Source organism: Oculina patagonica, chromosome 8 (assembly GCF_052425735.1).
Source record: "Oculina patagonica isolate OP01 chromosome 8, crgOcupat, whole genome shotgun sequence".
Classification (NCBI taxonomy): domain Eukaryota; kingdom Metazoa; phylum Cnidaria; class Anthozoa; order Scleractinia; family Oculinidae; genus Oculina; species Oculina patagonica.
The window spans coordinates 8,351,220-8,374,440 of NC_135765.1; the positions used below are offsets into that span (position 1 = coordinate 8,351,220).

The following is a 23,221-nucleotide window of genomic DNA, read 5'->3' on the forward strand; positions in this document are numbered from 1 at the left end:
CCGTATGGCAAAACTGGGAAACATTGGGGAGACATGCAAGCGTGCGTCATGAAGTACTATTTCAAAAACGAGTGCGAGTGTTTCATCACGATTTCCAAACACGAGAAAACAGATGAAAGCACGAGGCCGCTTCGGCCGAGTGCTTTCATCTGTTTTCGAGTGTTTGGAAATCGTGATGAAACACGATGCACGAGTTTTTGAAATGACTTCTCTAAAGAAACAATACAAAATTATGCAGTGTCGTATTTTTTCCCATTTTTCTTTAAAATGCCTTGTATGTGTGATTTGTTGTATTCAGTCGGCATTCATTGTATTTGTGAGCTTTTGTTTTTAATTATCCAATAGTTTCGCGTTGCACCAAATTTGTATTCTAAAAGCGTTGTGAACTTGAAGGGATTTACATATTGTTTTTGCCATGACCGAAGGAAGGTTTCGCTCCCCGAAAACAATCGAGGAAGAAGAACTTTGCGTAGAGAGAGCAGTACCGAAGTCTACAAGATATAAAAATAAGTGGGCAATAGGGATTTTTGAGGATTGGCAACGAGTGCGAAGTGTCAATGTTCCAATACTCGAGGTTGGTGGAGTTTTTAAAAAAGAGTATGAATTGCACAAAGTTCAGCCGCTTACACTAGGCTAGCTAGTAAGTGCGACAATTAGTGTCGATTCCAGCAGTGAGTCCGTGTCACGGAAGGTAGAAAAAGTTTCTCAGAATGTGGATATGGATACTATGCCAGTCTGTTTTGGCGACTTTAGAAATGTACTGTAAACTTTAATTTCAAATGACTTAGGCTTGTCAGTTTGTAATTTGAAATGTTTTTCCTGGTCATTGTTTATTAAAAATTAATGATTCATGTAAAGCTGTGTTTGAGTAATATATGAATATGCAGATTAAGAACAATTTTTTCACTAGTGATGAAAACGTGATGAAACACTAGTGATGAAAACGTGATGAAACACTAGTGATTTTCAACTGGTGTTTCATTGAGTTTCCAACTCATCCACCTGACCCGAATGGGGCGCTCTGGTTGGCTTATAACGTCATGAATTATTAATGAGTTTGAGAATGTTTCTGGAAACATGTTTCCTCGTTTTGCAAGGCCTTTATGTTTCTGTGAAGGAAGAAAATACACTCAGGAAGAATAGAAAAATTAGAAAATCCAACGTAGAAAATATTTCTCTTAGTTTTCAGTTTAGTAAGCCATTACCACTACCTGTTGTTATAGCGGATCATAAGTGTAATTGGTGTTTAAGTGTAAATGCAACCTGCACTAGCCTTTTGTTTAACTGTTAGCTACAGTTATCCACCTACATCGTTTTTGAAAAAATTGATATTGTAAAAGATGAATTCCGTTACAGCCAATCGTGCTTTCCAAACTGCATGTTCCAATGTTAGTTAAGATTTTTTGATGATATTACCTAATCCTGTTATATCGCCTAAATAGAACTGCATTGTAAAATATTATTTGGCTACAAACCCGGCGTATCCGATCGAACGTTCGGTAATCGAACCCAATCGAACGCCAATCATTCGATTGGGTTCGGTAATCGAACATAATCGAACTCACAATAAAATTTAGTCAACCGAACAAAATCACTGAACATACCTCTTAAAGGAGCTACAACACATTTTAAATCGTTCTTGGTTATTTTCGCCTTTTTATAACTCCTTTGTTGTTTTTCTATGTTAGAAAACTATTATTTCAGTGGCGGTTCCAGGCGGAGGGTCCGAGGGGTCCGGTCCCCCTCTCTCTCAGACCTGACACTTGCTTACCACTGGAATTCTTGCATTGGAAGTGATAAAAATAAGTTGACAAGCCTGATCTCACGAGTAAATATTTGAGAGACCTACTCCAATTGTATGATGTTAGGTGAGGTTCTTTGAATATTTTTTAAGCAATGGTTGTTGTTCTATTGAATGCCAATTTTTCACGAGTCTATAATTCGTGTTTGTACTGCCGGGTAGTATTGCGTTACTAAAAGGTAAGATTTTTCTTTTGTTTGATTGGAAGCGCTAACTTTTTTTCCGCAAATGCTGTTGTAAAGGAATTTGTTAATTTGTTCTAAGCAGTCTAAGGACCAGGGCCGTATTTTGCCTTTGTGAACGCTGGTGTCCAGGAAAATAGTTTCTGCATCAAAAGAGTCAGCCGTGAACTTGGTAGTGGGTTGATGGTTATTTTCTCGATCAAAGCACCTCTCTATTGGTGTCCCAGAGCCCCCCCCCCCCCCTGGGCTCAGAGCAAGATAATATCGTCGCTATATAATTATCTCATCCAAGCGAGAGGTTTGAATGAGCTTTGGCTTGGCGAGTGTAGAATTCATGAACACGGTAAATGGCCAAGGAATTGTAACTTGCAACCCGCCGCGACTGGTTGGGAGGGGGGGGGGGGGGGTGGTTTATTTTGCGCAAAAACGTTGCAACAGTGTTTTCTGAATCAAAGTTTGAACCCCCCTCCCCAATCAAAATTCCTGGATCCGCCCCTGTATTTTAAGTTTTCCTTCAATTTGAAAGATCTCAGAAAAAATGACTTATATACCGTGACATTGTTCCTTTCAGGAGGTGAGGTGACGCAGCATCTTTTATCAAAAGGAAAACCACTTTTGTCTATTTCAGCTTGATTTGGAGCAACAGATCTCCGGTGGCTTACCGTTGGCATAATTTTGCGGAAAATAGAACAGTAATAAAGACAGTTCTGGACGCGTCAAATAATGACGAGATTTCCATATTTCCTTGTTAGCACTAGTAAAATTACTAATTTTAAAAACACGAAACAACTTTTTAAAGACATGTTTCGGCATGACTTATGCCATCTTCAGTTTATTGAGAATTTAAAATCTAGGGCTATATATATACCCAAGCTACAAATACAAAAATAGAAATGTATACAAAGTAAAATTACAATAACAAAAGATAATGGTAAAGCCGTTACAAAGTGGCAGGTACTGTCTGGTACTGTCTAGAACAGTAATTACTCACAGTGTGAGCTTTAGACCGTTACTAATAGAACAAAAGATTAAAATAAAAAGGTGTTGACATGCTGCACTTGAGTGTTTAAATCTGGTTTTAAACTATTAATGTAAAAGGCCTCTTTTAATTTAAGAAAATAAACGGTTTGAGCAGAATCCAAAATTTTAAAGCAATCAGATGTGTATAAATTTTTGCAATTAGATGAACTGTTAAGGTGTTTAAAAACATGTGAATTTTTGTCAGTTAAAGTATACTCTTTGATCCTTGTTGAAAAATGACGGGAAGTCTCGCCAATATAACGGGAGTTACATCCCGCACAAGTAAATTGATAAACAACAGAGGATCTAATAGCATCAGGAATGGGATCTTTAAAACTGAAAAAATTCTTTATTTTAAAAGAGGAAAAAACTAACTTGATGTTTAAGTCGCTGCAAAAACGCCTAGATAACTGTTTAATTTTTATCTGGGTTATATTAGATACATTGCCGATGAAAGGTAGTTTGAAATAGCGAGTGCTAGTGTTGTTAGAATTACTAATACTAACATCACTAGAGGAATTAAGTCTAACATTATCTAGATAACGTTTAATGATTTTGTCAATTATGTGAGAGGGAAATGAGTTACGTTTAAGAGTTTCTGTTAATTTAGCGAGATCTTTGCGAAAACCCGAATTAGAGTTATTGATTTTAAAAGCTCTGTCAACTAAGGTATGAATTAAACCTATTTTATACTTAAATGAAGTAAAACTAAAGTAATTAGTAGGAAGACCAGTGTAGGTTTTCTTATGATATATAGACATGGTACAAATAGGAGAAGAGTTATCTACTAAAATATCTAAGAAAGGTAATTTACCCTCTAACTGCTTTTCAAATGTAAATCTTATGTTAGGATGTCTGGTATTAAGGTAATCTAAAAATAACATGGCATCTTGCTCATTGTTAAATACACAAAAGGTGTCATCGACATATCTACGGTAAAATAAGATAGGGGAGTCTTTATAATTATTTAACCACTGTTCCTCATGGAAACCTATAAACAAGTTAGCTAAGATAGGAGCCAAAGGGGAGCCCATAGCCACCCCATCAATTTGATCATAAAAACAACCATTGAATAAAAAATGGGTATGAGAAGTAGCAAATGAAAACAACTTTTTAAGACTAACCTTACTAATGGGAAAATCAGGATTATGTTTGAAGATAGTATTGACTGCAATATTTATAGTCTGCTCAAGAGGGATATTAGTAAATAAACTTTGTACATCAAATGAAATAAGAAACTTGTCGTATGATCTAATATTTTGAAACTCCTGAACAAAAGAAAAAGAATCTTGCGTAGTATATTTATCAGGAATATATGGACTAAGAATAGATACTAAATACTTAGCTAATTTATAATTGTAAGCCCCTATTGATGAAACGATGGGTCTAAAAGGTGGAGGAGTTCTACTACTCATGACATCAAGAAACATCGCATTCTCCGGAACATTAAGAACAATAGGAACATTATCATCCTAAAGCCAGACAAAGGAAACGGAGTTGTCATTATGGACCGTAACGTATATAATGATTGTTGTCTTAATATTCTTAGTGATCAGTCTAAGTTTAAACGTCTTGATAAGGACCCTACTTTAAGTAGGGAGGGTAAGCTTCAACGCTTTCTTAGGGATCTTAAGTCTAAAGGCTGCTTAGATGAGAAGACATATCGTGATATCTATCCTACAGGGTCACTACCTGCTAGGTTTTACGGCCTTCCCAAATTACACAAACAACGGGAAGCTAATTCTCCTCCACCTTTTAGACCCATCGTTTCATCAATAGGGGCTTACAATTATAAATTAGCTAAGTATTTAGTATCTATTCTTAGTCCATATATTCCTGATAAATATACTACGCAAGATTTTTTTTTTTTTTGTTCAGGAGTTTCAAAATATTAGATCATACGACAAGTTTCTTATTTCATTTGATGTACAAAGTTTATTTACTAATATCCCTCTTGAGCAGACTATAAATATTGCAGTCAATACTATCTTCAAACATAATCCTGATTTTCCCATTAGTAAGGTTAGTCTTAAAAAGTTGTTTTCATTTGCTACTTCTCATACCCATTTTTTATTCAATGGTTGTTTTTATGATCAAATTGATGGGGTGGCTATGGGCTCCCCTTTGGCTCCTATCTTAGCTAACTTGTTTATGGGTTTCCATGAGGAACAGTGGTTAAATAATTATAAAGACTCCCCTATCTTATTTTACCGTAGATATGTCGATGACACCTTTTGTGTATTTAACAATGAGCAAGATGCCATGTTATTTTTAGATTACCTTAATACCAGACATCCTAACATAAGATTTACATTTGAAAAGCAGTTAGAGGGTAAATTACCTTTCTTAGATATTTTAGTAGATAACTCTTCTCCTATTTGTACCATGTCTATATATCATAAGAAAACCTACACTGGTCTTCTTACTAATTACTTTAGTTTTACTTCATTTAAGTATAAAATAGGTTTAATTCATACCTTAGTTGACAGAGCTTTTAAAATCAATAACTCTAATTCGGGTTTTCGCAAAGATCTCGCTAAATTAACAGAAACTCTTAAACGTAACTCATTTCCCTCTCACATAATTGACAAAATCATTAAACGTTATCTAGATAATGTTAGACTTAATTCCTCTAGTGATGTTAGTATTAGTAATTCTAACAACACTAGCACTCGCTATTTCAAACTACCTTTCATCGGCAATGTATCTAATATAACCCAGATAAAAATTAAACAGTTATCTAGGCGTTTTTGCAGCGACTTAAACATCAAGTTAGTTTTTTCCTCTTTTAAAATAAAGAATTTTTTCAGTTTTAAAGATCCCATTCCTGATGCTATTAGATCCTCTGTTGTTTATCAATTTACTTGTGCGGGATGTAACTCCCGTTATATTGGCGAGACTTCCCGTCATTTTTCAACAAGGATCAAAGAGCATACTTTAACTGACAAAAATTCACATGTTTTTAAACACCTTAACAGTTCATCTAATTGCAAAAATTTATACACATCTGATTGCTTTAAAATTTTGGATTCTGCTCAAACCGTTTATTTTCTTAAATTAAAAGAGGCCTTTTACATTAATAGTTTAAAACCAGATTAAACACTCAAGTGCAGCATGTCAACACCTTTTTATTTTAATCTTTTGTTCTATTAGTAACGGTCTAAAGCTCACACTGTGAGTAATTACTGTTCTAGACAGTACCAGACAGTACCTGCCACTTTGTAACGGCTTTACCATTATCTTTTGTTATTGTAATTTTACTTTGTATACATTTCTATTTTTGTATTTGTAGCTTGGGTATATATATAGCCCTAGATTTTAAATTCTCAATAAACTGAAGATGGCATAAGTCATGCCGAAACATGTCTTTAAAAAGTTGTTTCGTGTTTTTAAAATTAGTAATGACGAGATTGTAATTATTATGAAAATGGTTTTGAGTTTCGTTCAGACATCTTTGCAAAAGTCTCAGCGAATCACTGTTTGGAGGATTCGCTGACCTTAGTTCTTGTAATCCCAGTAAGAATGGCTTTTAGACAAGGATTTTTTGGTTTGTCGGCGCAAAGCAGATCTACAATCCCGGACAAACGGTTAAGACACTTTGCTTTTTCACCAATTTTGGGACTACAACTCATTTTTGTCAATCCCCCCTCCCCTATTTCAATGTTTTCAATGTTGTTGTTTTATGGATACAAAGCCTGCATGGTAAATTGCAAACCCCATAAAACAGCAGTGGGGGAGAGGGGGATAACATGTTTTTAACAAGCGCGGCAAGACATTCGCGAAAAATCTGTGAAATGCATGCGTTTGTCTTAACAGGTTTTGTCCGGGATTGTAGAATGGTGTCAAGTGTACTTAAATTCAAAATCTTAAGTGTTATGTGGGTCATAACTGACTATATTGCTTTTCAAATTGAGGCTCCCCAGTGGTTCCAGAGAACAAGCAATGAGTGTCAAAAGTGTTAGGTACCCAGGAATGTTTTGGGTAGGTATCAGTGCCGCCCGGGTCTTCAAAGTAGCACCCCATTTTAAAAAAGAATTAACATCCAAAATGATACCCCGTTCTAGAAACAGTTCAATTTTTTTAACACCCTGTTTTGGCTGCTGATAATTTGAAACTTTCAAAATATCATACCTCGTTCTAGAAATTGTCTGTAAAATGGATACCCCGTTCTAGATCGGGAGCCCAAAATCACGACCCAGCTGTTGGGCGGCACATACCCGTAGAGGTATTTTAAGGGAGTACCCCCTCCCTCGGGTGTTGGCACAGTGTGCTTTTCCCCTTTTTATTGCAATACAATATTTGTTCACCCCATCCCCCTATTTCCATCCCTCCCCCCATATCAATATTGAAGTTTGTTTGCTGCAATCATATAACATTGGATGGGGGCAGGGGATATGGTATTTTGTTTAAGTGGAGCCGGTTAAATATAAAAACTTGTCATTAAAATACCGTAAGAACTACAATGGGAAGTCAATGTGTCAACTATTTTGTCTAAGATTGATGGAACATGGCCTTTAACTTTTTGGCAATATGGAGAGAAGAGGAGAATAATACTGTGAACACGGGACCAAAAGCAGTTCTCAGGGAACAGGGAACACCCAATCGAAGAAATACTTATAAGGAACATTACCCCGGGAACCATAGGATTTTTTTCTCACGCGCGGCAGATTACTCTTCGGCGACCGAAGGCAGTCTCCATGAGCGAGCGTCAAAATAGAGACATGACCGACACTGGAAGCCCTCTGGCACCCAGGGTAACGGGGAACACGAGAAACATTTTATTGGAAACAAGGGAACCCATGGACGCCCCCCCCCCCCCCACCTTCCTGGAAGGGCCTCCAAAAGCACTGAATTGTGCATTAGATAACTTGAACAAAAGTCAATGACGAAGACGCGGTCATCATTTTTTTTTCATTAAATATAATTGGCACTTGCATAATAAATTTACATGCAGATGAAAACCATTAAACTTATTTAGTTGCTTATTGTCTGTTTGTACCTTCGTTGAAATGAAGATATCAAATACTCATAGATATACTTATAGATGTAAAGCTGAAGAGCAATGTTGTGTTTTAAAAATTGATGTATATGTTGTGTATATATATATCTCCTATATAAGGTTGATCTAGAAGCGAAGGAAGGAACGCTTTCATAGCATTCTTGAGTGCGTTAAGACGGCCACCATCAACGATTCACATGATCAATTTGGCCGACTTTATTGCCGTATTTCCACTGCAAAAGTAGCTCTTCATCTGTAATAAAAAAATGTATATGCAATAAAATATAACTATATAAATATACATGTTGGCATTCTGCTAATTTGTACATGCTTGTATGTACAATTACAATAAGAAGTTATAAATATATAAACGTAAAAAAACTATCCCAGCTAGTATGGTAAGAAGGTTCTATGAATCTATAGAATACTCCCAAGCGCGACTCTTAATAGCAGCCTTAAACATATTCATTGCGTTGTAGCTAATAAGTTAAAAAACTTAAAATAAAAGCGGACAAGGCGGACCCTTAGTTACAAATACCGAGTTTTACCTTGATATTATAAATTCAGAAAGTCAGTTAATGACAATAAAAATAAAACTATATAAAATTGGCAAAAACCTTCTTTACTCGCAACTGGAACCATATTCTTCAAACAGAATTGTACAACATGTGATTAAGTTAATGGAAAAAAGTTCCATTTTAATCTCGGAACTAAAATGTAAGACGTAGCTAGTAAGGCGTGGTGGTATGCGAAAAGGGTGCCATTTTGCTAGGAAGATATTTGCAAACATTACCTTTTCTGTCAAAATAGTATTAAACTTTGTTGAGTACCCCCTTTCCCCCCAAGCGCCTAGCGAAACTACTTCTTAGGGTGATGAGGTGCCCTTTTTCAACGCATTATTTTTCGCTATGGAATCCGATATCCATGGATCCCATGGTCTTCCAGATGTGATTCTGGGATACATTTCTTCAAATTTGTTATACGCTTTAAGGTAATGCCAGGCGTCATTTTCGGACCAGTTCTCGAACAGTTTTTCGACTCTTTTTTGGCCAAATAGTTCAGGTGCACCATCGGGGTACAGGGTGATTTCCAATTCTTCGTATTTCGGTATGAGTGAGTCTGTTTCTTTCTCTTCCTTCTCGTCATTATCGTCGCCGTCAACGTCATCTTCAGGGGTAGCAATTGGTGGATTAGGATTTGGTGGTCCTCCCAAGCTTCCAGATGGAGTCGTTCGTCCACTAGCGCTTGCATGAGTCGTTTCATTTCCCTTTTCAACGTCGTCCTGTTTGTACAGATTCCTGGCACGTTCGCGGAAGGTCTCCATCGCTTTAAAAGCTTCACGCCGTTCAAGAATGAATTCATCTAGATAAAGAAAGAAATAAGTTTAAAATCATGCGTTTAGGTGGCTGACCATATCATAGATCTATCCGCGTCTTTGGTATTCTTCGGACAAGCCAGATGACATTAGTCAATGAACAGCGTAAGATGGCATGGGGGTCTTAGATATGTGCTATCTTCAAATTTAATAGTTGTCATGACAACTTCGAAAGCAGCTGAATGTGACTGTTTGCGGTTCTGCCTCGAAAAGGGACTCTCAGACAATAACAGAGTAGTTCAATGCGAAGAGAAAGTGGAGGACCGACACAACCTGTGGCCGACAACTTTGCAACGACCTTAACGTTTTTCTTGCTGACAAATTGTTGTCAAAATAGATACTTTTCAACATAAAAAAAATCAGGGACTGTGACTGATTTAAGCCAAATTTAGTTATAGGAAATGACCATCAAATTCGGTGAAATATAAAAATTACCTCTTAAAACAGCGTAGGGACATTTTAATAACATGCACAGCAAATACAAAAGAAGGTACGGATGGCGATGGCCAAAAGTGACGAGGATTGAAACGGATTGCGATATGGCAGATGTGGGTTTTGAAATATTGTTGAACTGAACAGTTTTCAAAGTAAGTCTCGTTTGCCGTGTTAACTTGAAACTTTAAGTTATAACGCCCGGGAGACACATTTGGTTGCAACGAAGCTATGGTTTTGTCATTTAGATCCATAAAATTAGTTTCTTTGCAAACATTAAGTTTCATAGTAAGTATTTAGCAAAACTTTATAAAATAAACTTACCTCAGTCGTGACACAGTCCCTTTAAGGGTAAAATCGATTTACAGTTTTCCGTTCTTCTCTTAGGAAACGTGGCCCCACAAAACGACTGGAAATCAAACCTAGCTTAAGGCACGTAAACAGTTATATGGTAAGCTCCAATACCTTACCTTCTAAAAGCTCATCATCTTTGAGTATACATCTCTTAGAAATGATTACAAGGGCAGTCACTACGATCAAAATTGTAAAGCACGCCCAGCCCCAAATATGCGATTTGGTTTTCGCATCTGCGAACTCTTGTTCCAATGCTTTAATCACTGTCTCGTTAGTCAGATTTCTTTTCTCGATGGGCTGTCCAACTTGACTACACACGTAGTACGACGTATCAGCAAATGAAGCGATCAACCACACAGTCGGTCCAAAAAGACCTTTGATGGTGTTTGGTAGAACACGGCCGTAAAAATCGCCCCATCGGCGATACCTTGGTACGCAACATCTGTCGGTTAGCTTAGAAAGCGCACCAAGGATGACCAGATTGGTGAAGAAAACTATAAAAAATGGACACACGATAAACACAGTTCCGTAGGTTTTATGGTTGTTGAGGGGGCATTCGAAGACTTCGGAACTCAAAAGCAGCTCAAGTCCCACGACAACGGCTGATAGTAGAAGATTCTTTAAGGTTATGGTATGGTCGGTTATCAAGCCCATAAATCCCTTGTTTGTCTTCGCTGAGGCCTTTGCGTTACAGATCATGTCCCTTAAGCGGCTCGCAATCCCCGGGGCCGCAATCCCGTCGGTTGCATCTACTGTCTCAACTGGCTGAAGTTCTACTTCGTCACCCATTTTGTCACTGAAATGAATGAATGAGAAAAACATATTTTGTTTTAAGAAATGTAACGATTAAAGAGCAAAGCAAGGGGTATAGGAAGGGAAGGGAAAGGAAAATTAAGGAAATAAAATGAAAGGAAATTAATCTAAAAGAAAGGGATTGAAAATAAACAAAAGGAATGGAAAAGAAAGGAACGGTAACGAAAGAAAAATAACTGAAAATGAAAGGAAAATAAATGAAAGAAGAGGAATCACAAATTACGAATCTCTTATGTTGGGTCGCATTATCTGTAAATAAGAGAATTACTCACTTATCGTGGCAAAGCATTTCCTTACACTTAAAAAAGGGAAACCTTAGCGCGATCGAGCGATACGAAAGTTAGCGAGAGAACGAAGGGAGGGAAACTTTCCCGCGCTTTTGTCCCCAATTTGCGCGCTATCATTTTTTAAATTAAATTTCCCAGTTGTCTTTCTTCGCTTTCGTTCCAGAGAAAACAGCACTTATCACAGACAAGCACAGCTGACGGATAGTAGCGGTGGAAAAAAGGTTCGAAACTTTTAATCGCCCGCCTCAGATATTCGGATTGAATGTATCTCGGTACGAAATATGCGTGAATTTTGACGTCGACCTTTGACTTTGTGTGGGGGGGTGTCCTCGGCATGTCATGCAACGACAAAGCAGCGTGACTATATTCACGACTGAGAAGTTTCACAGGCAGCAGTTTTATCACGCCAAGAGCTTGCTGGATTTCTTGACAAATTCCACCTACAGCTCTGTTTATTTAGTTAGTTTGGAACTATCTACTGTTTTCGTGTTTTGGAGTTGGAGTTCTGGCCAGGAAAATGCAATAAGAAGAGTACAAAGATCCGAGCTTGAAGTCATTGAAGCAGACGATTAGTTCAAAATGGCGGTGAGTCATTCTGAGTCGATTGGTGAACATGTATAAATATATATATATGCTAAATGCTAGCGCTTCATTTTAAATATTTTTTATCGCAAAAATGCCATACTTTGTAAAAGAAGGTAATAATCTAGACAGTCTAGGATTATAGTGAGCTGTTCGGCTTATTTCTGACACGTGCATTTCTGCAGCGACCGCCGTCTCAGTGAGTACTACTCACGAACGAATAGTATTAAATTTATTTGTGGTCGCTGGTAATACGCTTATGTATTTTCATATGATTACGAAGACTTGAAATAAATTGTTTTTGTAAAATGTTGCGGTATAAGTCTAGTCAGACTCTACCCACTTCACTCCTGGAATAAAAAGCTATCTAATTTATTGACGATGAGCATCTCGCTCAATCATAAATTAAGTTTAATTTGAATTTAACATACATAATAAAAGTTTAACATACCTCTACCTTTATAAACAGCACGTCGTTTTCTCTACGATGAACAGAAGCAATCTGTCTTCTCTCCTTCTGCCGAATTTATAATCCGTTGAACACTTTTACAATCGAATTTTACTGCCGAATGTCTTCGCTTTTATATGCTCGATTTGCATTGGTTTCGTGACAAACTTCATGTATGTTTTGTTGAGCCGGAAGATCATACTGACGTCATTTGTTTACGCCGTGATTTACGTAACACTACCGGTTCTGCATAAATGTTTGCCGTCTGTAAGAACTTGCGCTGATTATTGGAAAATTCAAAATAAAGTTAATTCTCAAACTTAGCATAAAAGCTAACTGGGTTTTGCTGGACGTAATATTTTACACGCAGCAGCTAAAGCGCCATTGAACAAACAAAGCAGCCAAGGTCGTGATTCATGTCACGGAAGCCGGCGTAAAGTGATGCAAATTGAATGAGATAGGTTTCCAGAACGTTTTAACTTTATTGGAAGTTAAGGAAGCAGTTTTAAACACTTCTTATAGTTCCGAGAAAAGGCGGACCCGTTGATATTGTCTGCTTTAACTTGCGGAACGGTTTTCTGCACGTTGTTCGCACAATGGGCACAAAATAATAAAATAATGAAAAATATGACCGAGGAATATTGAGAATTTTGGAGGTGAATTAATGTTAGAATACAAATGCTGTCTAAATTGCAGTAATAGAATAATGAATGTTCGTTTGGAATTATGTAATTTGGGTTTGGTATAATGCAATGTTTTACAACCTAAAATGTGAAACATGTTTTCCCATGGTCGGTTCGAGAAGTTCATGCCAGACTAAATGTGGTTAAAAAACTCTTCAAACCCGACAATAAATGACAATGCCGTTTCGCCTGGACGATTTTGGACGCATGCAAAGCAACATCCAACAGCTATAAATTTTTATTGGTAAATTAGTATTAAATTAGCATCAGTACATTCACCAAATTCCTTCACTGAAAATTTTTAAGCCAAAGAAAAAAAAGGAAAGAAAAATAAATAAATATATAAAGGCAAATAATTTTTTTTGAAGGGAAGTGGAAAGATGAAGCACCGGTACAAACCTTTTATGTGCCGTGCTATTACAATAATATCCATGCATAAAATAAATTGAAATGAAATAAATGGATGATTGTTTTGGTTGAACAAAATAGACGAAATATGTGGCTTTACTCACCAGCTTTAAACAATTATTGATTGAGCGGCTTTATCAGAATCATACTGATTGATTAATTAAAAATTTATTTTTACAAATAGACTTTATGGATCTCGCCAAAAGCAGTAACACTAAGGTGGATTTTCTTTTGCAAACTTGTCTCCAGAGCTCACGCGTTTTCGATCAGCGGTTATCGAACGCCAGCCGAGCTGGGCGAAACCAAAATGGCGGGAACAAGAAAATCCTGGTTTCGGTTTCATAGACTGTGCGAATTTCACATGGATTGGACCGGCTGGATTGTGCTAATTCACTTCCACATCTTCACCTTCTACGGGTTGTACAAGTATCTAACGAACTAACGATCAGTTACAAGCTTTAGTCGCACTTATTTTTACAATACATGAACAAAGCACGAATGGTCGTGATTCACGTCACGAAAGCCCGCGATAAAAAATGATCAAAATGAATGAGACAATGATTCAGAACATAAGGAAGCAGTTTTATACACTTCTTATAGTTCCGAGATAAAACGGACCGGTTAATATTTCTGCTTTAATTTGCGGAACGATTTTCTGCACGTTGTCCGCACAATAGGCACAAAATAATGACATTTGAAGCGGCCAAGGTCGGGATTCACGTCACAAGAGCCCTCGCATACAAAGTGATTAAAATGAATGAGATAGTCATTGCGGACGTTTTAACTTTTAGGAATTTAAGGAAGCAGTTTAATGCACTTCTTATAGTTCCGAGAAAAGGCGGACCCGTAAATTGCGGAACGATTTTCTGCACGTTGTTTTCACAATGCCTCACAAAAAATCCGAGAGCGTTTGGAGGCGAATGTTAAGAACGCAAATGTAGGCTATATTGCAGTAATGGAATAATGAATGTTCGTTTGGAATTACGAAACTTGTGTTTGGAATAATGAATAATGCGATGTTTTTCAACCTAAATGTGATATTTGTTTCCTCATGGTTGGTTCGAGAAGTTGTATGCTAGACTATTTTAAAAACTGTAGGGTAGACACTCTTCAAAAACGACAATAAATGACGATGCCGTTTCGCCTGGACGGTTTTGGACGTGCAATACTGAAGGGCTAGTACAAAAACCCTAAAGGAAAAGTAGCGAAATAACCGAAACGAAACGAAGTAAAAACGAAGTCCAACGAAAGCAAAAAAGGTGTCTCGGTTTTTTATTTTCTTGTTCCGTGAATTCATTATTAATATTTAAACTTAAAATGGCGTTTTTAGTGCTTCTTAAGTTAAAAAATTCACAAAAAAAAAAATAATGGAGCAAGAGAAGAAAAAGCTGAGACACCGTTTTGTAAACCAATTTATGTAGATCAAATTCCACATAAAAGTTTACGCGCTCGCGTATCCGTAGGTTCAAATAAACCTTAGGGACGGACCATTAGAAATAACCGGAGGGGGGGGGGGGGGTGACTTTTACCAAAAAAAATTCCTGCAAGGGAAACTTGTCGAAAAAAAAATCCTGCAAGCGGATGTGCCTGAAAAAGAAATCGTGCAACGGAATTACCTGTAAGTGTTGTCTGATGGCATCTATAAAACGTCCATCAGAATAGCTAAAATAGCGTTTCTGAGGTTTTGAAAATTAAAATTTTCCTGGGGGAGCATGCCCCCGGACTGTACCGAGAGAACAGCATGTCATGTACTGAGAGAACAGCATCAGCTCATTCCTATCAACTATTTGGTTGCAAACACACCCGACCCACCCTAACAATCGCGTCCTATCCGTAAACAGTTAATCAAAAGCACAAACAGTATTATTATTGGTGAAGAAATTATTCAACATGACACGAGCGTAGGACAAAGAAAAAATCTGATTCCCCGACGGGAATCGAACCCATGGCTTCCCAGATACCGGTTGGGCGCTCTAACCGACTGAGCTACGAGAGACTATGTTTTGCTAGTAAACTAGTAAATGGCCCAGCTCACAACGAGTCTCTCGTAGCTCAGTCGGTTAGAGCGCCCAACCGGTATTTGGGAGGCCATGGGTTCGATTCCCGTCGGGGACTCAGATTTTTTCTTTGTCCCACGCTCGTGTCATGTTGAATAATTTCTTCACTATTTATCACCGAGCTTGAAATTTACCATCTTTATTATTTACTAGTATTATTATTATCACTTTAAACTGCAATTTTGTCTGATATTCTTAAGTTTAGCTTGATAGGTTTTAGCTGTCATCTTTTTCATCTTTTTTGTTGAGGCACCATGATAAAAATTTCTAATAAGGAGGGGGGATTATATTTAACAGGCACTATCTATCAAATCCCTTCAGACCCCCTACCCCGTAAAAAAATGAACGGTCTCTAAATGTCGCTTAATTCAGAGAACGAATCTGAAAAATGAAACAATAATGCTATTTAATAATGATAATTATTACACGACTAAGGCGGTCCGAGGGCCAATAACTGAATCAGCCAATCAGATTACTTTATTTCCGGTCCCGCGAGGGCCGATATTTTCCAAGTATCGGACCGGATTTTGTCCCGGATGATCCCGCGCTAATTCCAGCGCGATTTAGCGCAAGATTTTTGCAAGATTTTTTTTTGCAAAATTTTTTCGGAGTTTTTATTGCTTTGAAAATGAAATGACCTTAAACACAGAAATAAAAAAAACAACAAAGGGCCTAGGGAATGACAAAATATGATCGCACAAACCGAAAAAATGTAAATGCAGTTTGGTATCGGTGTAATTCGGTGTTTGTTTATGCGGCAACCTACTCAAGCGGCTTCAATATGCATCCACCTGCTATATTGTGCGACTATCAACTTCTTAAACGGTTCAGTGCTCTCAAATGTACCCATAACCGTCTACTGTATAGAATCTGATAGAATATAGTATATAGGTATGTGCTGCGACAATTTAAAGGCCGCTGATTTTCTTTGCGCATGCCGTTCAAACCGAATCATAAAAGAACAGTCAAGGGCGGTAGAAAACAGAGCGTTTTGAAGAGCCTAACAGGGGAGAGGTGGGAGTAGAGAAGAGACAGTCACTAATGGGATATTTGTTCTTCTTCACCAAACAGTCACAAACGAATTTAGAAATCGCATTTAAAACGAACGATAACTCAATAAGAAAGACCTATGTCGAAAACCGCAAAGGATTATCTACTCCTCTAGCCTGCGAATACAGCCGCCTCTCATTCGCTACCGCTACTAGAGACGGCTGTATTCGCAGGCTACTTCTCCTCTTCCCGCCCCGAACACTTTCCACTCGACCCGGCCGCCGTTACCCCGACAAAACTATGATGTCAATGTGTCAGTAGTATTCAAGTTAAAGCAGACTGCAAATAAAACGGTGTCAACGGCAAGGCGCTTTACGACCAAATATTGAGTCATCAATTTCAGGGGCATTACTTAATTGTTGAAGACGAACTCAGCGCCTTCAAGCTACGCTTTTCAGATTTGATTGGCGCTCGCATATAGCGGGGTGATAGGGCTTAACATTGCATAAAAACAAATTGAATGGTCACTGTGCCAGTGATTTCTTTATATTTGATCCCGTTAAGGATTTCTCTGAGTGAGAGGAGGTGTGTTAAACTACTCGGCAAAATGTTCTTTGTGTTGCGCAGCCAAATGATGGTACATTCTAGTAAAATTAATACCCGGGACGTACAAACCGATAAAATGTAAATGTATATTTTATTTGTTTATCGAGGTAAATCGATGTATTTATCTACAGCAACCCACTCGAGTGGCTTGAATGGGCATTCCACCTGTTATTTTGTTCGAAAATCAACTTCTCAAACGGTTCAGTGCTCTCGAGTGTCCCCTTTACTGCCTTCTATATAGTATATAGTATATAGTATATAGTATATAGTATATAGTATATAGTATATAGTATATAGTATATAGTATATAGGTATGTACTGCGACAAATTTAAAAGCAGCTGATTTCTTTGCCGTTCAAACAGAATCAAAGAAGATCAGTCAAGGGGGGTGGAAAACAGAACGTTTTGAAGAGCCTAACAGGGGAGAGGTGGGGTAGAGAAGAAACAGTCACCAGGGGTTTAGTGAGGTTTTTTCAAGTTTAGGAATATTTCTTCTACTCCACCAAGCAGTCACAAACGACTTTAGTCATCGCGTTTTAAACGAACGATAGATCAATAAGAAAGACCTGCTATGTCAAAAACCGCAAAGGATTATCTACTCCTCTAGCCTGCGAATACAGCCGCCTCTCATTCGCTACCGCTACTTGATAGGTAGTTAGTCACACGTACACACGACCCCTCAAGCATGTATTTGCTTTAAAACAGATCGTGGTTAAATAAAGGTTTATTATTATTATTATTATTATTATTATTATTATTATTATTATTATTATTATTATTATTATTATTATTATTATTATTATTATTATTATTACTAGAGACGGCTGTATTCGCAGGCTACTTCTCCTCTTCCCGCCCCGAACACTTTCCACTCGACCCGGCCGCCGTTACCCCGAGAAAACTATGATGTCAATGTGTCAGTAGTGTTCAAGTTAAAACAGACTGCAAATAAATCGGTGTCAACGGCAAGGCGCTTTAACGACCAAATATTGAGTCATCAATTTCAGGGGCATTACTTAATTGTTGAAGACGCACTCAGCGCCTTCAAGCTACGCTTGTCAGATTTGATTGGCGCTCGCATGTAGCGGGGCGATAGCGCTTAACATTGCATAAAAACAAATTGAATGGCTACTGTGCCAGTAATTTCTTTAAATTTTGTCCCGTTAAGAGGAACTTTGTTAAACTACTCGGGAAATCATTGTGTGTGTTGCGCATCAAGATGTTGGCATAATCTAGTAAATTGAATACCCTGAACGTACAAACCGATAAAATGTAAATGTATAGTTTGGTATCCAGGTAAATCGGTGTACGCTTCTACAAAAGGTTTCTCGAGCGGCTTCAATGTGCATCCCACCTGCTATATTGTGTGACTATTAACTTCTCAAACGGTTCAGTGCTTTCGAATGTCCTTTTCGCCTTCTGCTATATACGACATAAGATTTCCTTATTTATGCTATAAAGGTATTTGCGATGCCAAAGGGTTTGGTTTTCAAGCCTTCTAAGTCTGATTAGGTATAGATTTTGATCATTTTGGTCATAAAAAGGGTATGGGCTCGTGTACTCTGGTCATCGATAAGATACAAATTCTTGGTTGTTCTTATTCATCCCTTGAAAAGTGTGATTTAAAAACATTCGGAAATTTAAAGCTCTTGTCAAATTTTTACGCAATCAGAGGCAGTTCCTGGGTATGGTCTGGTTTGAAATTGGGTAATGATTCTGGGGGTTGCGAGTCTGTAATAGGGCAAGGATTTCAGAAAGCCGGCGCTGCACACCCCCTCCCAAATTTTGGGAGAGAACCCCCCCGCCGGGAAGTTTCATTTTTCAAGTTCAAGTTCCAGTTGTGTTCAAACAGTGATTTGACTGGTACTTGACAATGGTCGAATTCAAACAAGAGTAAACAATTGTAATTCATTGTCTGTAAGACGGCATTTTCTCTCCCATTTAACTCAGACGATCGACTTTCTCTCGTTTTCTGAATCCTAATTTCTGGCTTCTGACATTGAATACGTCGGAGGTTTTTTCTGACAAAAAGTGAGGGGGGAGGGGGGTAGAACTAAAAGTAGTTAAAGTGAAATTCGACGACTCACTGTGACGTCTTATATGAAGACACCGTTTAGACGTCGGATCAGTTTGCTTATAACTAAAACATTGTCTTGGAAATATCGATTTTAATTTACCTGACGAATGCGAATGGAGTTAAAATCTAGTAAAAGTTTATGGCAAGAAAAGATGTAGTTTCAGTTGTATTGATATTTTTTTTTATTCTTTTTAAAAGACAATTGTAAGTGGTAATTCTAGGTCTGTTGATATGTTATTTTACTCTGATTACGAGAAATTGCAAACGGTGCAATATTTCATCTGGAATGATTTTACTTCCAATTTTTACTTTTTATCGCGAAGTAAGACAAATAATTTATTTCCAATCAATGCAAAGCGAATCGAAGAAAAGTCGAGCGCGGTGAGAAACAGAACGCTTTTAAGAGCCCAACAGGGGAGAGGTGGGGGTAGAGAAGAGACGGTCACTCGATTTTAGTGAGGGCTTTTTCAAATTTAGGAATATTTGTTCTTCTCCACCAAGCAATGACAAACGAATTTAGTCATCGCGTTTAAAACCTACGAAAGGTCAATGAGAAAGAAGTGCTATGTCTATGCTCATTTGAGAACAATCGAAACTCTCTGGTAGGTCAATGGGGAAAAAATGCTATGTCGATGCGTGGTTGAAAACCATCAAGGAGTACCCTGTCCCACTTACTCTTTCCACCTGACCCGGCCACCAGGAAAACTATGATTTCAATGACATTATAGCAGAGTGCAAACAGAACGGTGTCAATAGCAAGGCGCTTTACGACCAAATATTGAGTCATCAATTTCAGGGGCATTACTTAATTGTGAAGACGCACTCAGCGCCTTCAAGCTACGCTTTTCAGATTTGACTGGCGCTCGCACATAGCGGGGTGATAGCGCTTAACATTGCATAAAAACAAATTGAATGGCCACTGTGACAGTAATTTCTTTAAATTAGATCCCGTTAAAGCGTCCTTCGATTGAGAGGAAGTACCGTAGAATTCCGGTTATAAGCCCTGGGCTTATACAACTTCGTAAGGGGTTTTGGGTGGGCTTATAAACGGAGGGGCTTATATCCGGGAGGGCTTATAAGCGGAATGAAAAAAACGTTTCGAAAAGAGCCACGGGAGTTTTGATCGAAATACGTTTTTAAGTTAAAAACGCATAATAAAGCAACATTTAGCCCTGTTCAGTACTGTCATCCGGAAGAGGGGGGCTTATATCCGGGGGGGCTTATAATCGGATGTATTTTTTTGTTTCCAAGTAGATGGGCCTATAACCGGGGGGGCTTATAAGTGGGGGGGCTTATAACCGGAATTTTACGGTATGTTAAACTATTCGAAAAATATTGTGTGGTACGCCTCTAGCTGATGGTTCAACTGAATAAATTGAATACCCCGAACGTACAAACCAATAAAATGTAAATGTATGTTTTGGTATCGATGTATGTATCTACAGCAACCCACTCGAGCGGCTTGAATGGGCATTCCACCTGCTATATTGTTCGAAAATCAACTTTTCAAACGGTTCAGTGCTCTTAAATGTCCCTTTGCCGTCTACAATTATCAGGTTAAATATCCGCCTTTGTCTGGAGATGTCCTTTGCGCGTTCAGCCCAGGCGACGAGCCCATGCCATTTCTCGAGGCGCACATGACCAAACACGCTTTTTCTTTCTATTACTTCTTGCCTTGAATGTTGCTTTGTTTGAATGTGTTTTATTCCAGTGCCGACAAGCCGCGAGGATTTCGCCACCATGACGTAATTGTTTGAAACTGCCTGAATTCTCGCCTTGTGATGTCATGGTAATCCATCTCAAGCAACTCATAGATGGGTTCCAGTTATTACCGGTGTCCGCGCGCCACTCGAGGATATTTTTAGATTCGAATTTTGCTCTTTTCTTAGCGATTTTCAAATTGTGTCCGAATGCGAAAATCCTTGGATTTGGAATGCTTCTGTCACGATGGATTAACCTCTATTATGGCTACAGATCTCTGCTAACGTTTTGGTCGTGAAGAGGATAACTTTTGCATCCATGTTAATTTGGGGAGAAACGACTTGTCGAATGGTTGATTTTCAATGTACATAAGAGAAGGGAAATCTGGAAATGTTCCCAGTGTTAGAGGCTCGCGTTTCAAACGCTTCTGGTTATTCCTGTTGGCCATCTGCCTGTTGCAAGGTACCCGTGCTAAATGCTTTGCTTGTGTTTATATTAATAACTTTCTGGTGGAAACTCGAGTACTTACCGTAAAATAACGAAAATCGTTGGTTAAATTCACCCTCTTAAACGTTGGAGCTTGCCTATAGTTCAATTGCTCCAAGCTTTATCGAAGAGGGAGAACTTTGCTAAAAGAATTAACAGCAAACGCTTGGTTTCTTGCTACTTTAGTTAACTTAATTAGGGTTTGTTTGGCTGTTAGAAAGTGGAACAGTGTTCTCGGCCACTTGCGGTAACAGCCTCTTGAGTTGTTTAATTAAATTCATCAATGTTGTTCCTTTTCATTCAAAATTGCTTGTTTTTTTTTAGAAATACTAACTATTTAAACAATTTTTAAAGTAATAATGCAAAAACCAAATAGGATTTCTTTAAAAGAAGGCAATTTATTACTTATTCGGCTGACATTATATACTAAGTTTGTTGAAATCTATCATTGAGCGGTGTTGTGTATTTTGGTGCTGCGTTAAAACCACCACCTATCGCTCTTGTTATGTTGACGAAATGCGTCTTGCTTTAGCGTAATTTTTAAAATAGAAAGGAAATGGTTGTCTTACAATTGCCAATCTAAATTTCCTCTTCGTTTGTCTTTGCTTAAAGTCAAGAAAGCGAAAAGTTTCACGGATCACGCCTCCAAAACAGGTTAGTTTTAATAATTTACTCGGAGATTTTAAAACTATGTTTTGTAAGCCGGCTGAAATTTGCCATAAAACTGAGAATGAATGCGAGAATGTGTTTAATTTGTTGTTTGAAGAACACTTTGTCGTTTTAGAAAGCTGGTATATCATAATGATAACATAACCAGTTTTTGTGCTATTGACCTCTAGGAATGTTGATAAACATTAGTTGAAGCTACCTGCTAAGTCAAGTTCATACCACTTCTTGTTCCCGTTCAATGGGCTCCAAAGAATCATTAACTTTTTCGGGTTTTCAAGTTCATGATAATTAAATTTACAGAGAAGACGCCCTCTTTACGGTTGAAGCAGAACCACAAATTGAGCCTCAAATATAAAGCTGTAGAATTACAAAACACTCATACTAGCAGTTTCTTTGCCATAAGATGCCACTAATTTCAGCATTTCAAAATTTTTCTCTAGGGCGACGTATACGTCTTAATCGTTAAGTGTTTTGTTTTAATTTTTTGAGTACTTTTGAGAGACTGTGTTTTTCCATTGCGATCTTAACATCATAGTTTTGCTATAGTTTATGTCTTATGAAAGTTTTTAAAACGACAAAGATCAAAGAAGGCTAATGGAGATAACATCTAACAACGGCTCAATTAAGTAGATGTTGCCCTTGCGTGAAAACTACGATCAGTCGACCATATAGCTTTAATCAAAATCCGGCAGGTTGTAAAGATTTTTCGCTCGTTTGTAGCACTATTTGTTTGCTGTTTTTCTCCAGGATTTATTGAATTGTCTAAACATGACTTGTAATTCGTTCAAGTGTCATATCTGATGGCAAAATTAAATGAAGCGGACACCCTTGAGTGCACGTGTCAGCAACTCAGACTGAAAAAAAGTTTTGCTTTTAACACTCGTGCACGAGTTCAGTGCAAACGTGTTTGTTTGTGGTTCTTGATTTCGGCCGTCAACACAAAATATGGGAAAATTTAAAAAAAGAAAAAAAAAACGTAGATACATTGCTTTTATTGTCAGTTTCAACGCTTTTCACACTTTCTTTACTTCGGTTCCAAAAATAAGGAATACAAATGATTAGTCACACACAAAACCAATGAAGTGTAGAAAACAATTACGGCTAAATTCGCGTAGAGTGAATTGTTAAATTTAATGGGCAAGACGATATTTCCTCGGTTAGATAAAGAAACAAGTATGTCAGTTCGTTTTACATGAGATCCTCTTGGTTAAGTACGATAATTGCAGTTTGAGTTTTCATTGGAGCAATATA

At 37.8% G+C, this 23,221-nt stretch overlaps 2 protein-coding genes and 1 non-coding gene across 4 annotated transcripts in view; 2 read left to right on the top strand and 1 right to left on the bottom strand.

Annotated features, from left to right (window-relative positions):
- Positions 1-7,942: 7,942 nt before the first annotated feature.
- On the bottom strand, positions 7,943-12,600 carry LOC144662595 (uncharacterized). Of its 2 annotated transcripts, none has more exons than XM_078523437.1 (3): positions 12,303-12,600; positions 10,280-10,959; positions 7,943-9,364 (listed from the first exon to the last, which is right to left on the bottom strand). In XM_078523437.1, exons 2-3 carry the CDS (start codon positions 10,950-10,952, stop codon positions 8,868-8,870), a joined length of 1,170 nt encoding a protein of 389 aa, XP_078379563.1. In that variant the 5' UTR covers positions 10,953-10,959; positions 12,303-12,600; the 3' UTR covers positions 7,943-8,867. The 2 variants fall into 2 exon arrangements, with proteins under 2 accessions (XP_078379563.1, XP_078379562.1); XM_078523436.1 differs by having other exon boundaries at positions 12,297-12,600.
- A 2,824-nt stretch (positions 12,601-15,424) lies between these two features.
- Positions 15,425-15,499, top strand: Trnat-ggu (transfer RNA threonine (anticodon GGU)). Its single transcript has one exon. It is a non-coding gene; the product is annotated as a tRNA-Thr (tRNA).
- A 5,452-nt stretch (positions 15,500-20,951) lies between these two features.
- The window catches only part of LOC144662517 (uncharacterized), a 28,412-nt gene continuing 26,142 nt past the window's right edge, over positions 20,952-23,221 (top strand). The window contains 2 exon segments of the mRNA XM_078523331.1: positions 20,952-21,277; positions 21,914-21,955. Of these exon segments, the coding sequence (XP_078379457.1) occupies positions 21,178-21,277; positions 21,914-21,955 (142 nt within the window). The 5' untranslated portion in view covers positions 20,952-21,177.